This window comes from Rhinatrema bivittatum, chromosome 2 (genome assembly GCF_901001135.1).
Source record: "Rhinatrema bivittatum chromosome 2, aRhiBiv1.1, whole genome shotgun sequence".
Taxonomy (NCBI): domain Eukaryota; kingdom Metazoa; phylum Chordata; class Amphibia; order Gymnophiona; family Rhinatrematidae; genus Rhinatrema; species Rhinatrema bivittatum.
Genome location: NC_042616.1, coordinates 659,530,344 through 659,548,700, shown reverse-complemented (window position 1 = coordinate 659,548,700; position 18,357 = coordinate 659,530,344). Strand labels below are relative to the sequence as shown.

The window sequence follows — 18,357 nt, the reverse complement described above, 5'->3', positions numbered from 1 at the left end:
ACCCTCAGCAGCGGCCTCAACCAGGGGGGGATGGTCCTCTCAGAACTTTCCCACCCCCCTGGGAGGCAGGACGGACAGCTTCTTTAAACTACTCTAACCAGAAGTAGAATCAAAAGAAAAAAATACAAACTGAGCTTAAAATAACCAAAATAAGCAAAATAACCCTGACTAAAACTAAGTATCAGTCCTCAGGGCACCCAGAGGCTGTGACTACACCTGCACCACCTACTGGAGACAGAGTAAGACTGAGGGGCTGTGACTGGCACAGGAGCATATATGGCTCCGCCCACAAGTTTTAATCTGTCTCCATCTACTGGTGCGGGGTCACAACCCAGAAGCTAAAAAGGTGTCCTGGACTGATCCTGGTACGTACAGGGAATGCTAATTTGGGAAATGGGGTCATCACTCAATGTTCCCTGATGAATTCTACCAGTGAATTTCACCTGTTGCCAGTGTCCAAACATTGCTCCCCTGCCAACTGCACTGCAAAGCCATCACCACTAGCATTTTCACAACTTGTGGCCTGGCTGTACTGATCTCATGCATGGCGAGATCGGCAGAGATAGCATGGGAGTTTTAAAAATGCTCACTGTGCTGGCATTTTAAGTGCATATAACCATAAACACCTCACCAACTGAATTGGGAATTCATTTATTTATAATATACAACCAGACCTCATATATTATATAGGAGAGTCTTCAAAATCTTTGTACAATTACTCTCACTAGAAAACTACCACATATATATGTTCATCTGTGGTTCCTCTATTCTTATAATCATCGATCTTGGTTGTACTTTTTTTTTAATTTATATAGTGAATGCCACTTATCTTTTATGCTGAGTGACCGAAACGCACACGATCACTCCTCTAGCGTTTCGATCACTCAGCATAAAAGATAAGTGGCATTCACTATATAAATTTAAAAAAAAGTACAACCAAGACCGATGATTATAAGAATAGAGAAACCACAGATGAACATATATATGTGGTAGTTTTCTAGCGAGAGTAATTGTGCAAAGATTTTGAAGACTCTCCTATATAATATATGAGTTCTGGTTGTATATTATAAATAAATGAATTCCCAATTCAGTTGGCGAGGTGTTTATGGTTATATGTTATGAGATACACTGACCGGGCAGTTCTAAGTTATAATAGGCATTTTAGTGCAGTCAACAGGGTGAGCAGCTGGTGTGCTGGCTGGAATTTATTTTGCTTGCCAACCCCTCGTGTGAACTCTGCATCAAGTTAGTAACCCTACATTGGATGGCCGTAGTACCACCTGATTTTTTTTGTTGTTAATTATCCCCGCATCCTGGCATTCCACTGATTCTACCCAATATCTTGGCACATTGCTTGGCAACCCAGAAGTTATTAGAGTGATCAAATAGAAAATGTTGATTTTCAATTTTAATTTTCACTACTATATAAATAAGAACTACTTAAACAAGTGCTAGGTCTATAATTTATATATTTCATGGAAGAAAGAAAAATATACTGAGACTATATGCATACATTTATTTTCTCAACAAATTGCTGCAGTTTAGTAACAGAAAACCAATTTAGTTTAGAATACTTAAAATGTTTATTAATGAAAAGTCTCTGCTAAAAAATTATAAAACCATGCAAAACACTGCAGAAAACATGCAAACAGGCAGATTTCTATTTTGTTCTAATAAAATACATATTTTCCCCAGCTAATATGCACTATGTATTTTCTGTGTGTTTGAATACATTAGAAATTAAAATAGTTATTGTGAGAGAGTCTTTAAATATTGTGAATTAGCAGCCTAATTTTGTTTAGAACAATATAGGCCTTAAGGCATCAGAGCCTTGATATACTGCGCAAGTCTTCAAAAATCAACCACCACTAGCAGCAATACTACAGTACATACTACAACTGGGTTTAATAGTATTTGAAGAAGAGCAATAAATGTTTACCTCCTTGTCACTTTGCTGCAAAACAGTACATACAATGAAGTTACTAAAACCATTTATTAAACACAAGTACAAAATTTAGGAACGTTATAAAAACGAAATTATTTTTTTAATTATAACATGCATATCAAGTTTGCAAAACATGTACATTTTTCCTTTTCCTCCTTTGAAGGTCTCACTTATGCCATTACCTTACGACTTTGCCCAGGTTCAGACTCCTGCTTTAAGATGACTGAATTATAACTAGGATGCTCTTATGAATAAATGGTTTTTTGCTGCTGTGCATTTATGGGTTTGTTTAAACAGGCTTACTATTAATTTATTTTGTTTTCCTATGGTATCTCAAGAGCAAGAGCATTATATATGATTTATTTCAATGTCTTTATTGTTTTGTGAGTTTCATGCTTTTATGAGTGGGTGCCAAGGTAGTAATGTGGACTGCAAACTGGCTGACTGACAGGAGACAGCAGGCAATGGTAAATGGAACCTACTCTGAAGAAAGAACGGTGTTAAGTGGAGTGCCACAGGGATCGGCTCTGTTCAATATCTTTGTGAGCGACCTGGTGGAAGGGATAGAAGGTAACATTTGTCTATTTGCAGTTGATACTAAGATCTGCAACAGAGTGGACACGTCTGAAGGAGTAGAGAGAATGAAAAGTGATTTAAGAAAACTTGAAGAGTAGTCGAAGATTTGGCAGCTGGGATTCAATGCCAGGAAGTGCAGGTAATCCAAAAGAGCTTTATGTGATGGGCAGTGAAAGACTAATGCGCATGGACTGGGAAAGGGACCTTGGTCTGATAGTGTCTGATTATCTGAAGATGGCGAAGCAATGTAACAAGGCGATTGCTAAAGCCAGAAGAATGCTGGGCTGCATAGGGAGAGGAATAACCAGTAAGAAAAAAAGAGGTGATAATGTCCTTGGTACAGGTCCTTTGTGAGGCCTCACTTGGAGTACTGTGTTTAATACTGATACCCGTATCTGAAAAAGAATAAAGACAGTATAGAGGCGGTCCAAAGAAGAGTGACCAAAATGGTGAGGGGTCAGAGCACTGGAAGACTTATGAGGTGCGGCTGAAGGATCTGAATATGTACACCCTGGAAGAAAGGAGGTACAGGGGAGATATAATACAGACTTTCAGATATCTGAAAGGTTTTAATGATGCACAATCGGCAAACCTTTTCCATTGGAAAGAAATTAATAGAACTAGGGGTCATGAAATGAAAGTCCAGGGAGGACGACTCAGAACCAATGTCAGGAAATATTTCTTCACGGAGAGGGTGGTGAATGCCAGGAATGCCCTTCCAGAAGAGAAGGTGAAGATGAAAACAGTCAAGGAATTCAAAGGTGAATGGGATAAACACTGTCTAGAAAGTGGAAATAAAGAAAACAGTGCATGGGGGTAACTTGCTGGTGTGGCAGTTGTTACCCTTAACAATTAAACCTCGATGCTGTTGATGCAACTCCATCATTGCTCTCTGCTTTAACAGTGAGAAAAGGGGAATTGTATTCAGACAGCAACCAACAAGGGCCTCGACTTTTAAGGTTTGGGGAAGAAATAAACGTGGGGGTAACTAACTGATGCGGTGCTTGTTACCCTTAACCACTAAGTCTGATACTTTTGATGCAACTCCAACATTGCTATCTGCTTTCACGCAATGGTTAAGGGAAATTGGATTCAAACAGCAACTGACCCTGACTTTTACAGTCTGGTAAACTGATAAGCACGGGGGTAACCTGCACAGTACAGCACATACTGGCATAAGCTTGCTGGGCAGACCGGGTGGATCATTTGGTCCTTTTCTGTCGTCATTTCTATGTTTCTATGTACATCACTTAGTATACATGTATAAGCGATTCATACATTTTAATAAAGATAAAGATGTCTACATTTAATATTCTATCTTATAGTAGTATATTACAGTTATTAATGCTTCATTTTCATTGTTACTATTAATTATGCCACCTAAAGCTTTATGTGTTTAGGCAGTTTAGAAATCAAATTAAATACGGATATGTTGCCTGAAGCAGAGGTTCTAGTGGTATAGCTTCCAGTTTCCTTTACTGCGGAAGAGGTCACACAATTAGCATATCACTGCAGATTAAACAAGTTTCCACAGTGCTACTACCACCAATCATTTCTAAAACACTATTAGATGTTCACTGCACTATACAGATACACATACAAGATAATCCCTGCTCTATGGAGTTTACAATCTATTCAAGACAAACATATGACAAACAAAAATCTACAGACAAGTAGTTACTATAGAGAAGTGGTTAAGATTTAAAAGCAGCCTCAAAAAGCTGTTTTTGGCTGGATTTGAATATGGCCAGAGAATGAGCATGACAAGCGGATTCAAAGTCTATTTCAGGCATATGACGCAGCAAGGTGGGAGTTGGAAGTGAAGTAGAAGGGCAGAGATAAGAGCGACCTGTCTAATAAACAGAGTTCATGAGGAAGGGTATAGGAAGAGAGAAAGAATATAGGTAATAAGGAGCTGTAGGTGAATAAGAGAAGCTTTAACTGTATGCAGAAGCAGATGAAAAAAACAATGAAATGACTTGAAGAGTGGTTACATGTGGTCACAGCAACGCTGAAAATAGATAAGTCATGCAGTCAAATTTTCAAGAGCATGCAGTAAAAAAGACAATTCAGTGGGAGGCCAGAGAACAGCAAGTTGCATATTCTTAAGAAAGAGGTGATAAGAGTGGATGAGTGTTTTGGTAGCATGCTTAGACAGGAAAGGCCAGATTTTAGCAATATTATACAGGAAGAAACAACATACTTAAAGCAGTAGTTTGGAACTGTGTAGAGAAGAGAGAGATTACTGGTCAAAGAGAGTGGGAGAATAAGAATGCCATCCATAGAGATAGAAAAAAAGGGAAGAAGGGAAATGTTTTGGTGAAGGAAAACAAGAAGTTCTGTTTTGGCCAGTTAAATTTAAGATGGAAGTGGGATAGCCAGGCAATGTCAGAGAAGCAGACTAAGATCTGGGACTGGTTTCTTGATGAAATTTCTGGTGTAGACAGTTATATCTGGGAGCCATCAGCAGAAAAATGGTACTGAAAATCGTGGGAGATCAGAGTACTGACTGATATGGAACAGCGGTGGAGAAAGAACAATCAGAAAATACACTAAAAGTATGATGGAAGAGCTAAGAAGAAAACCAGAACAAATCCAATTAAGTACATGATGATCAATGGAGTTAAAAACAGTGGATAGGGCAAGGAGGATAAGGATTAAACAATAGCCCTTGGTGAATGACAACAGCAGTTTCTGTGGCATGTAGAAGTTAAAAGCCCGACTGGAGCAGATCTAGAATGGCTTAAGATGAAAGAAAGTCAAGACAGTGATGGTGAATGGCACATTCAAGCAGTTTGGATGTAAAAGGGAGTAGGGAGATGGGACAATAGTTAGCTGGGCAGATAGAGTACAATGAAGGTTTTTTGAGGAGTGGTGTGATCACAGCAGGTTTGAAGGATAAGAGAACAGTCACAATGACAGGTGATCAATTAAGGATGTGCCAGATGGAAGTGTTGATTGCAGGAAAGTTAGGGCTGAGGAGAAGTAGGAATGAAGTCAGAGAAATCAGTCAGTTTGGAAGAAGAGAATAAAAATGGGAAGTTTCCACCTTTGTGACTTCAGAAAAGGAATAAAGAATGGCAGGGGCCAAAAGAAATTAAAGTTACTGAAGTGGTGGCAGAGGCAGCGATCTAATGGGGAATTCACAATCAATCTTGTCAGTCTTTTCATGGAAGAAATCAATCAAAGTCTGGGACAGAGAGTGAAGGGAGGATGGGAGGCAGATGCAGTTTGAGGAGGGAAGCGAGTGTGATAAAGAGATGGTAGGGGTTGGAAGCAAAGGTGTTTGTCAGATGGACACAATAAATCTTGCATGGCAAGTCTAACAGCAGACCAAAAGAAGGAGAGCATGAATTTGAAATGTATGAAGTCAATATGGGAACGGGACTTCAGCCAGAGATGCTCTGCAAAGTGGATGCAGGAACATATGAAACAAACTCTAGAAGTAGGTTAAGGTTGGGATTTGGCACACCTTTACAGAAGGGAGGATGGGTTGGGCAAGAGTGTCCAAAGCAGAGGAAAGTATTGTGTTATAAGAAAGTGTCTCCTCAAAAGATTCTGACAAGGTTGTAGAGGAGAGCAGAGAGGAGACAGTACTGGCAGACTGAGTCAGGGAATTCTGTTGCGATTAATGGCAATTAAAAACCCATAACAGGTTTCTGTGGAGGCTGTTGAGTTGGTGTCACATCCTCTCCTTTGGCCTAGATCGTTTGCTGCAGTAGATGGAGTTCTGAAGCTGAGTTTGCAGTTGAGAGGGCTGTGCATGCTGCCTGTAAAAAGAATGAGGTCCATATTCAACCACTGAGCAGCTCGGCAAGTTAGCTAAGTAAACTAATCCAGCTAACTTAGGCCTGGATTTATCAAAATGCGATAAGTATCGCATGCGATAGCAAAAGGAGCATGGTTTATGCTAATATACAGTTTATCGCAATTTGCGCTAATTACCTATGCGAAGAGCTAAGTTAGCACAAATCGCGATAACCTTTTCAGACTTGAGAGAGAGGGAGAGAGAGACTAGCCATAATGTCTTCTCCCTAGATAGGTATATGTATCTCTATGGTAGGCCCACCTAATAATTCGAAGTGAGGTTTAGGTATTAGTGCACGGGGTTAGGGGCCACTTTGACATTCAACGTGAGACGTACGGACAGAACAGTGGTCTCTTGTGAAGCTTTCATGGCCTTCGGAGTGAGGAAACTCACCCAAAGATGAGATTTGGCCAACGTTCTCTCTTGATGTTACCCAAGTAGAGAGTCCATCAAGCTAGGTTTAGAGAACATTGGCCAAATAAGAAGACATTATTTATTTATTTATTTATTGTTTTTGTTATACCGAGTTTCATGACATGCATCACATCAACCCAGTTTACAATTAACAGAGTGTGTAAAGCATAACGTAACGTAAACAATGTTCTCAATAAACGTAAACAATGTTCTCAATAAGAACCTTGAACTTTAGATATAGTGGATCAGATAGAGGATGTGAGAAAGTTACAATAAAATAGGGAAATTAACTTGGAGCTGGAAGAGGGGAGAGATAGAACCGAGCAATATTTACATTTCAGCCTATTAATGTAATAGAGTAGCAGAGTGAGTAAATAAAATATGTGAGTAACTGAGGCAGTACATCACTATGAAACGGTACTTAAATAATCAAATGTATTATGGCTTTTTTTTTTTCTCTCTCTCCCCTAATGGCTAGGCTGGTGCTCCGGGAGCTTCAAATCTACTAAAACAGGCCTTTCAGGAGACATCGCGAAATGCGATAAAACCTTACCGCCCCGTGACGCAAGCTATCGCACGGCTTAACGCTAATGAAACAGGTGTAGTTAAAATCGACGTTAAGTCTGTGTGATAGCACTTCGCAGACTGGCTAACCCAGCCCACTCCCCGCCCCTAACTCCTCCTCTTTTTCGGATTTGCATCGCACCATACGATATGAACCATATATGAAGAAGGAGGTTCATATATATATATATATATATATATATATATATATGAAGAAGGAGGTTCATATCGCACCATACGATATGAACCTCAAAACATGCATAGCTAAAAAAACCCAGAGGTGGTTTCCACAAACTGCACATACTCAAACACCTAAAACCTTTACTATTTCCAAATGATTTCAGAACTGTTTACAATCCCTCATCTTCTCATGTATTGATTACTGCAACGCTCTATTCATCGGTCTCCCTAAATCCACTCTTAAACCCCTACAATTACTGCAAAATGCTGCAGCACGTGTCCTCTCTGGAAAGAAGAAATTTGACCACATCTCACCAACCCTGATGAATCTACATTGGCTACCTATCACCCAAAGAATCAAATACAAATCATTATCTATTCTTCATAATGAAATATACAAAGATAACAACTTTCCACTTGATTGCATGATTAAACTACACAAACCACCACGGTCAACAAGAATTTCTAATAAATTGCAGCTAATCATTCCCCCTCTATCAGATGCAAGATTATCTAGCACCAGGAATCGAGCTTTCTCTATAGCTGGCCCTATAGAATGGAACTCCTTACCATCTTATCTAAGCTCAATAAAGGATACCAAATCCTTCAAAAAAGAACTTAAAACCTGGCTATTTAAGCAAGCATTCACAGCCTAAATTGATGTCCACCCTCAGTCTTTGATTTTTTGCCTTGTAAGAACCCTTACCCTCTCATACTATCTAGACTTCCTTCCACTTAACTCTTCTCATTCTGTCCACTCTCTCTTTTCTCCCCTTTATCACCTTGAACCTTATCGCTTTAATTCCTCAACCCTTACACTTTTAATTCTCTATTTTCATCCCTCTTCACCTCCATTCTGACTTCTCTTTATTATTAAACTAATATTCACCTTTTCTTAAGAAAACCCAATTATATGATACTTACTATAGTTATGATATCTAATGATGTTTCTTATCACTCTGCTTTTGCTGAGATGTTATTGATAACACTAATGTTTTTACGTTTATATTCTCTGTTATAAATGTTTTCATGTATGAAGTTGTTCAATGTACACCGGAGTGAAGGCTTCTCACTATACTTCGGTATAAAAAAGAATCTAAATAAATAAATAAATAAATAAATAAATAAATAAATAAAATATGGTGCTATCGCATGCATTAAAGACGTGTTCGCATGCGGTAAGGGCCTATCGCATGCGTTAACTGGACTTTTCGCATGCGACAAGCCTTAACACATGCGAAAACGCCTTACCGCATTTTGATAAATGAGGGGGTAGCCAATATATGTTCAGCGGCGAGACTATGCTGCTTAATATATCCGGCTAGCCTAAATTTAACTGGATACATTTACCTGGCTAACTTTAGAACAGGTCCACATGGTGACCAGAGTTAGCTGGATAAGTTATCTGACTAATTCTGAGACAGCCAGATAACTTTGTCTTTTGTTCCTGTCTCACTGCTTGCACCTGCCCTGGCCTCTAGACCCAGGTTGTCTCCAGTTCCAGCCAAAGTCCGGCCGGTAACAGAACTTGCAGGCTCAACCCAAGGGGGAGGTGGTTGTTCAGGTAGAAGGCCTCTTCCAGCTTCGCCCTAGAGTCTGGCCCTGCTCCTGATGGAGAAAAATCCCCATCCAGCTAATTCCCCACTCTGTAACAATTTTGCTAAGGTTTGAAGGGCAGTAGATTGCTCTTTTATAATATTAACCACTTCTTTTACCTTCTCATCAAAGAGGTTATTTCCTGAACACAGTGCTTCAGCTAGTTTTTCATGAATGCAGGGCTGGCACAACCCACTGGGCAAGCTGTGCACTTGCACTAGGCAGCGGCCTGAAGGGGACAGTGACCTGGGGTCCACAGTCAGCCCCAAGATTAAGACAATGCGGACCCCATCAGGAGGCCAAGAACCAGAAGAGGCCACTGCCACGCAGTGGTTCCAATCCCACCACATGGCTGAGAGGAACGAGCTTCAGGGCCACCTGGCACTCCCAACCCACCGTGCAGCTGAGCGGAAGGAGCTGCGTGGCCACCCAGTACACCCAACCTGCTGCGTGGCTGAGAAGAAGGAGCTGCAGGGCTGCCCAGCACTCCCAATCTGCCACCTGAAGTCACAGGTGCTTTCCTATGGCGGGGGAAGTATGAGTCTGCAAGAGGCACACTTAGTTATTCTGGGCGCAAGGCGAGTTCCGTGGTGGGGTCCTCGGCAGATTTTCCTGGCTCGGTGGGGGTGGGGTGTGAAGCAGGGGCTGGGAACGAGCACAGCCACCCCGGTACTTAGGTCTGCGTTTGTGGCTGCACTGGCTGCAAAATGAGATGAGAGAATACCACTCAATAGAGGCATTCAATCCTGCCGGAGACACTGTGTTTAAAGATCCACTGTTGCTCTTTAAAATTTAAAGGGCCATTTGGGTCTCCCCCTCGCGGATTCTCCTGTACTTGTTCTAAGACTCTCCATCGTAGATCATCAAACGAATGTTGGAATTCTTTGCAATGTATAACCATGGGGGCGGTGATCTTGCCTGTGGTAATACAACTACGATGCTCTATCAGTCTGGTGCGGATCATCCGCTTTGTTCTTCCTACATAATATAACTTACACGGACTCTCAATTAAATACACTACATCCGATGATGAACAATCTGTGTATTCATGAGTTGTATGTGCACAACCTTGTGTGTCCACCCAATGCGCTCCCGTTAAAGCTTGATTGCACACAGAGCTTCTAATGCTGAACGTCAGTGGTTATTGCTTGATAAATCATCGGAGGATTGTCATTCTCCATTAGTTTGCACTGTGCCTTTTTCTGACAAAGCCAAAATGATTGGGTCATTGATCATACGGCATTGGGCAGTTCTGAAACCTCATAAAAAAAATCTTTGCAGAAAAACCCATTATCATTTATAGTTAAGTGAGAAATATTGGCGATGCGCTTGTACATTTATATTTAAAGCCATTAGTGGTTCCCGATAACAGTCACCCATGGGGACATTGGACTTGTCAACATTGCTCAGTGTGCAATCAAGCTTTAACGGAAGCGCACTGGGTGGACACATGAGGTTGTGCACATACAACTTATGAATACACAGATTGTTCAAATGTTTATTGTATCGCCTTCATGCGACGGTTCTGTTGTACTGTAAACCGGTGTGATCTGTATACTATACAGGAATGTCGGTAAATAAGAATTCTAAATAAATAAATAAATAAATAGATTTAATTGAGAGTCCGTGTAAGTTATATTATGTAGGAAGAACAAAGCGGATGATCCGCACCAGACTGATAGAACATCGTAGTTGTATTACCACAGGCAAGATCACCGCCCCCCCATGGTTATACATTGCAAAGAATTCCAACATTCGTTTGATGATCTACAATGGAGAGTCTTAGAACAAGTACAGGAGAATCCACGAGGGGGAGACCCGAATGGCCCTTTAAATTTTAATGAGCAACAGTGGATCTTTAAATTAAACACTGTGTCTCTGGCAAGATTGAATGCCTCTATTGAATGGTATTCTCTCATCTGAGTTGTTAAAAAAGGTTGAGAGGAGCCTAGTGATGTAGCAATGGACGTTCAGCTTGGGGTGTATTTAAGTCGGTTCTGGGGGTTCCCGGAAATACATCAAAGAAAAAAAAACGCCATACCGCCATTATGCAATGAGAACAACTGATAGTGAGTAACCCTGGATGTGCTGCTGTTTAAAATACTATTATCATAATTTACTGAAAATATTGATGTGTGTGTATGAACATGGTGTTTTTGTTTGACGCAGTGAAAAGCCCTTGAAAAAGGATAGTAGTCCGAAACACGGTCCTGTGTCGGGTGTCGGTGACTAGAGTGTCGGTGACTAATGGATACAAAAGTAAAAGCTTGGGTTTAATTGACCATCACAAGAGTTACAACTGAAGTATCATTTTGCACAGAAAAAGCTAAGTAACTTATTTAAGTACATAAACTGGATGAACATTTTTATCAATTTTTGCATAAAAAAAGGCTTAAAAAAAATATCTACATCTGCTACCAATGATTAAATATAAGGCCGAGTCTTGAAGTGAAAACTAAATGATGAAACCTATTATGATGGTCATACTTTCAAAAATAGTATCTTGAATGAAGAAAATTGGGAGCGTCATATTTGATATGTTATATTGCATGGATTAGTGTTGGTTTAGTGGAATTATATTTGTGATCACCAACGATCCACAACATATATATCGGTACACCTACTGTTTACACACACAGTAGACCTAATGCCATATGGGACCTAAGTGTCTTTTTTGTAGGTTGGCACCATAGCAGTGCACGTAAAAATAATGTACATATAGTGATATTTTTATTTCTGAAGACTGTACTTTGAATATTCTTTTCATGTAAAATGTTATTAAAAATGCATATTTTTAAGTGTGTATGTGGAGAGGGTGGAGGAGGGACGCAAGGGTATAAGGTTCACCTAGGGCACCTAATACTCTTGCACTGGTCATGGGTTCTGGGGGAGGGGTTGAAGATCCGGAGGTAGTAGGTGACAGTTTTTAAAGTTTAGCTTGTTGGAAGGAGCTGGGCTGTATGGGCTGTTTTTAGTGGGCCCAAGACAAAGACTAAATGAAAATGAAGGGGGAGGGCACAGTACAATAATTGTTCGCACAGGGCAACAAAAAGGCTAGCACCAGCCCTGCATGAACATCTTCTCTTAATCCAGAAACATTAAGCCAAGCTAAACAATCTGGCTGCTTTGGCTACTGCTGATGACCTGAAAGATGTATAAGAATCCATCATAAATTATCTGGCAAAGTGCTTAGAGCATTCTTCTGCCTCTGCTATAAAAGGAATATCTTTCTTCTGATTCTGCGATCCTGACTGGTTTTTGCAAGGTGCTGTACATATACCATACCATCTATAGCTGATGTGCCGTCATCCTGGATTCTAAAGCTGCAGATTGTAAAACTTTTCTCCCATAGCTGTCTAACAATTTTGAATCCTTTTCAGGTGGAAGAGTAGAGTATATTTTTTATTTTTTTACTCTTTTCATTGCAGACTCTACTATCAGTGAGTCGTGTGATAGCTGCACCTTATTGTAAACAGGTCAGAACATTTCACATTTAAGTTATTTGCCACTGGTGATATAGAGAGAGGAGTTTTCCATATTCTTTGTTTAAGAGATTGGATAAACCTCAGAACTCCTTAGGAAATCTTGTTAGCTCATGTCCTCTTCTAACTTGAAATGAATCATTTTTGTCATCCTTTGTACAAAAGCTGGTTATGATAGACCTTCCCGTGGGTTCAGACAATAGTTCAGAGGACAGTTCTGGTGATGGATGAAGTGAACCATTAAGAATACGGTGAAAAAGAATCCAAAGATTCATCTGAATCCGAAAGTTGGATTGTACCTGTTTAGACAATGATAGTTTCTTTGAGAAAATAAACTGATAATTCTGATCTCTGATTAATCTGCTGTATTTTGGATTGCAGTTCCTTTGCCAATTTTTCCAAAATAGGTTCTGATATTTGTGGGTCAGCAGTAGTAGAGTAACACTGCCTGCATATTTCGCCACAAAATTGATCCATAGCTTTTGCTCAAATGAATGGTAAGAGAGATGATGTTATTTTAGTCAACGAGTCAGACTCCAGTACCAGAAAATTCTTCCTTCCTGACTCCTTGTGCCATTGGGAACGCTCAACACCAATATGCATTTTGCGCTGTGGAGAATCTGTATCAGTAGCATGATGGGCCTGTTGTGAGTAGTCAGCACCATGAATCTTCGACGCAGAGTATGAAGACGATGCAGATTGCATTAATGTTGATGATGTCATTCATTTAGCTGTGCCAATAGCATACGATGGTGCCATGCTTTGTAACAGCTTACGGTCATCGCGTCCTTTCTTCAATCTTGGCTCAGAGTCTGTAGGAGACACTTTTCTTTTCTTTGCAGCATCGTCATTTAGGAATGTTCTAAATTTTTACTTTCAACGGGTGAAGATAACTCATATTTGAGCTTCGTTTCTCTGTGAGTTCAGACCCTCAGGGACATCTGTCCGCAGTGTTCATAATTTGACGTCATGTTCTGATCCGAGACATCAATCATATATCATACAGTTCCTGCATTGCCATTTTGCGGTGACATCAGTACATGCTTTAAATGGGGACTTCTCTATCCCTGATAACTTTTGCCATATACTAATATTAAAAAAATTTTAGAGAAAAACTAAGGAAGGATGACTGAAGAGGCACACTTAAGAGGCAAATCATGAATTTAGGAAAAAAAAGAGATACCTCAAAAAATCATGGCACCATAAGAGAAAAAACAAAAACCGACTGCTCATGGAGCAGAGGAAAATGGACAATCAAAGGCTGTACAGCATAAGTCCACCTTTTACATATTGGTGATAAGCACCAACTACACTGAGGTGACTCAGATAAATGTAGAAGGTAATCAAGCAGTTTTGTAGAAGGCAGGAGAAAGGATTTAGGATCTTTTGCTCACTCCACAATGCAAACCTCCTCTATTTCAATCCATAGGACTTCCTAGTGGAATCCTTTCTTAAACCTAAAAGAACACAAGACACATCCTTTGAGAAATCTAAAGATAGTACAGTCACCTTCTCAACATCCAGGCAATAACAACCAAGGACCTGACACTGGGATAGTGCAACCTGCCCTGATCCTGAATGATGAGATCTGGTGAAGTCCCTAATCTGATCAGCTCCTGATGGACATCTCCCTCAGGAGTAGGAACCAAAAGGAGGGAACTAAAGTCTTGGCCAAAAGGGAGCTAAGAGAATCATAATCCCTCAGGTCTTCTCTTAGCAACAACAGTATTCACAATTTGTAGAATCTTAAGATACTGCTGCAGGTCCTTGCACAAATCAAGGGGGGAGGAGGAATAGCCTAGTGGCTAGAGCAGTGGACTATGAACCAGGAGACCAGGGTTCAAGTCCTGCTGTCACTCCTTGTGACCTTGGACCTCCATTGCCTCAGGTACAAAAACTTAGATTGTAAGCCCTCTGGTGATAGAGAAATACCTACAGTACCTGAATGTAAACCGGTGTGATATCTCAATTGAGATCAAATGTTGGTATATAAAAATAATAAATAAATAAAGGGCAAAGGCATCCAATGCTAGCTTGTCTTGTGCCCCTTTTACTGGAGCAGAAGAGTGGAACCTTCCTGGTCTGAGAGGATGCAAACTGATCTACTTTGTATGTGCAATATAAAATATCTGGTTTGCTACCCCATTGCCCAAGTTCAGAGATCATTTGTGGGGCTCCAGGATCCAACTCAATCTGTATACCAAGACATTCTCCATGCCTCACAGAAATGTGGTTCTGAGAACCATCACCTGAGAGATGGCTCAATCCCACATCTGGACAGTTTCCTGACACAGAAGGAAAGATCCCATGCTTCCCTCCCTGCTTGATGATATAAAACACGCAACTTGATTGTCCATCTGAACCTAGATTTTGTTAGTCAACTGATCTCTGAAAGCCTCCAGAGCGTACCAAACCACCCTTAGCTCCAGGAACCTTATCTGGTGAAGCCTTTCCTAAGCAGACCAAAGACCCTGAATAAAGAGTCCCTGTACATGAGCTTTCCACTCAAGATTAGATGCATCTATGTTCAGGACAATTGGACTGGAGGAATTAGGAAGGGTATGCCTTTGGACAAATTTGAATTGTTCCACCACTAGGACAGGGAGTTGACTATTCACACCATAAGGCCCAACAACCTCAAAATGTCCCATGTCTGCTGACTGACTTGCATCCTTTCCAAAGCATACATCAACGTGATAGCCCTCTACTGTGGAAGAAAGGTTCCTACCTGAGTCGTTTCTAGCTCAAATAAACTCCAATTGAGATGATGAGCCCTAGTAACTGCAGCACTTAAATGGTTTTGCACATCGATTCTGTGGCACCTGCAGACAATGTGCTTTTGACCAGCCAATCTTATAGAGAGGAAAACATATGCACCTCCAATTAGCACAGGTGCACTGTCACTATGACAAGGTATTTGATAAAGACACACAGGACTGACGCTAAGCCAAAAGGCAGTACAGGATACTGAAGGTGATGATCCCCAGCTATGAATCTAAAATATTTCCTGCGACATAAGAATATCTGTAGCACATGTTAATAAGGCTTTAATCACATTGATCCCCAAGAAAGACAAAGATCCCTTAGATCTGAGCTCTTATCGGCCAATATCATTACTAAATTTTGATGTCAAGCTACTTGCAAAAATCTTTGCTGACCGTTTGGCCTTAGTATTCCCATTGCTTATCGAAGAACAAGTAGGCTTCATGCGAGGGCGTCACCCGGTGTTCAACATACAAAGGGCTTTAACCTCTCCATGTTAATTAGTTTCAATGCCGAAAAGGCCTTCGATTGTGTAGCCTGGGATTACCTTTTTTTTGTCCTCCAACAGTTTGGCTTCAAGGGAGCCTTAGTAACTGTTATCCGTTTACTTTACTCAGCACCAAGCGCGCAACTTTTGATAAATGGTGCTCTGGCTAAGGACTTTCTATTGCAACGCAGGACTCGGCAGGGCTGTCCCCTTTCCCCCATACTCTTCATATTAACTTTGGAGCCTCTTCTGTGCGCTATTCAAGAAAATGCTAATATCTCGAGCATGCGGCTGGGCTCCTGTGACTTCAAGTTGCGGCTTTTGCCGATGACCTGCTGGTTCATTTGAGTGACCCAGAAGTTTCTGTGGAGGTATTGATAGAGGAGTTTCATAAATTTGGATCATTTTCTGGCTTTAAGCTTAATGTGATGAAGTTCGAGGCTCTGGCGCATCCCGCACATTTTCAAGCACAGTGGGGCGGGAGACTCTTTTTGTTATCTTGGTATTCAACTGACCATGTCCTTGGAAAAGATTTATGATCTTAATGTTCTCCCATTGCTAAAAGCTCTTAAAGACAAGCTGTTAGGCTGGATGGATTTGCTGCTCTCAGTAACAGGACGTATTCATCTACTGAAGATGATTATTTGGCCCCATTGGCTTTAAGTCCTGCAGACGTTGCCTGTAGCCCTACAGAAAAGGGACATATTCATGCCATGCTCTCGCGCTTTTTATGGAAGTAGAAAAGAGCACAGATTTCTATAAACCAGCTGGTGGGCACCTGGCAGCAAGGGGGCCTCGGTCTGCCAAATATTGAGCAATACAACATGGGCTGTCTCTTGCGTCATGTCAAAGACTATCTATTGACTTCCACCCAATTTACTCCCCTGGATGTAGAAACCAAACTCCTTAAACCACTGAATCCTGTTTTTGTACTCCACGCCCATAGATCCCAGCTTTCACCATCTTTATGTAGTAATATTTTGACTGGAGCCTTGCGTAAAGCATGGACCTATATGTGTGCCAGGCTGCAACAATATCCACGGACCTCTGTTTACCTGTCGCTTTTAGGCAATGCAGACTTTTCCCCAGGTCTTCAAAACCCGATTTTTCGCCAGTGGGCGTGTATGGGCATAATGTCCATATCACAGCTCCTTGACTCTCAGAGGACTGTTGTTCCTTTCCAGGATTTACAAATGCAATATAACCTTTCTCCTAAAACCTTTTTCACATATCTTCAAGTGAGACATTATATTTCCTCGTTACAAAAAACTCATCTCAATGAGACTTTCATAGATATCCTTGAGGAATTTCTACAGGTTGAAAGGAGGGGGAAGGTGGGTGTGTCCTGCCTGTGGAAGGCCCTGGCCAAGCTAAATCGGGAACATCTTGCTCCCCCGCTGAGTGCGGGCTGGATGGCTGATTTGCCCACCTTGGCCGATTTCTGTTTTGGGGTCATTTAAACGAATACCTGAACTAACAGAGGATGCCAACCTAAGGGAAATGCAATATAAAATTCTCCATCGGGCATACCTCCCGCCTTGTTGGCTTTTTAAAGTAGGGCTTCTGGGTTCTGAGACCTGTGGTAAATGCCAGACGTGTACATTAGGGCACTGCTTTTGGGCCTGTAAATCTATTCAAGTTTTCTGGGAGAAGATTCTTCGGTACTTATCTTCTCTGATCGGCCTAATGGTAGTTTTCACACCGGAAGGGGTGCTCTTCAATGTACCTTCTTCCTTCCAAGTCCAAGGAAGAGATAGATGCCTTTTGATCCGGAAAGCTTGTCTGGTAGCAAAATGGGCTATCTTGTGGCATTGGTGTAAATCAGAGCCTCCTAGTTTTTGGTTATAGAGGAATAAAATTCATGCTGTAATGCAACAGGAAAATCAGTCCACTGTAATATCTTTCAAGTGTAAGCATACCTTTATAAGTGTATGGCACCCTTATCTCCAAAAACTATCCCCCAGGGCTAGAAGTGAATTAATTAATTACCCATAAATGTAATCTACATGGGATTCCATGTCTGATCTCCAAACATGTTATATTGGGGGGGGGGGGGGGGGAGGAGAGGAAAGGGAATGGATTTACCTGTTTCATGTTATATTAGTTATAATATTGAGTAGGGTGTATCAGAAACCAAGCACCCTGCTATGTATGTGTTGTTAAACACATGTGGTAACACATGTTAAACATGTGGTAACACATGTTAAACACATGTGGTATTTGACAAAAAAAAAAAGAATATCTGTATGTGGGTGTAAGTATCCTGGAGAGGGCAGAGCTAGAGAGCAAGCTAGTCCTTTCTTTGTAGAAAAGGAATTGAGATTTCCAGGGAAATCATCTTGAACTTTTCTCTCTCTTCAGAAACTTGTTCAAGGTCTTTAGGTCTAAGATGGGACGGAGTCCTACTGTTTTGTTTGGAATCAAGAAGTACTTGGAGTAGAATCCCTGCTCTCTCTCCTTGGTGGAACAGGTTCAACCACATTGGTCTCTATGAGGAAGGTGAGTTCCTTTTGAAGTAATTCCTGATGTAGTGTGTGTCCCA

At 40.9% G+C, this 18,357-nt stretch overlaps 1 protein-coding gene across 11 annotated transcripts in view; it reads right to left on the bottom strand.

The window, feature by feature from the left end:
• The window catches only part of CSPP1 (centrosome and spindle pole associated protein 1), a 471,676-nt gene that overhangs the window by 219,828 nt on the left and 233,491 nt on the right, over window positions 1-18,357 (bottom strand). For 8 of the 11 annotated variants that reach the window (XM_029591423.1, XM_029591419.1, XM_029591426.1 and 5 more), the window contains one exon: window positions 1,940-1,954. The exons of the other annotated variants lie outside the window; for them this stretch is intronic. In XM_029591423.1, the coding sequence (XP_029447283.1) occupies window positions 1,940-1,954 (15 nt within the window). The remainder of the gene's footprint in view (window positions 1-1,939; window positions 1,955-18,357) is intronic. 11 annotated transcript variants of the gene reach the window in all.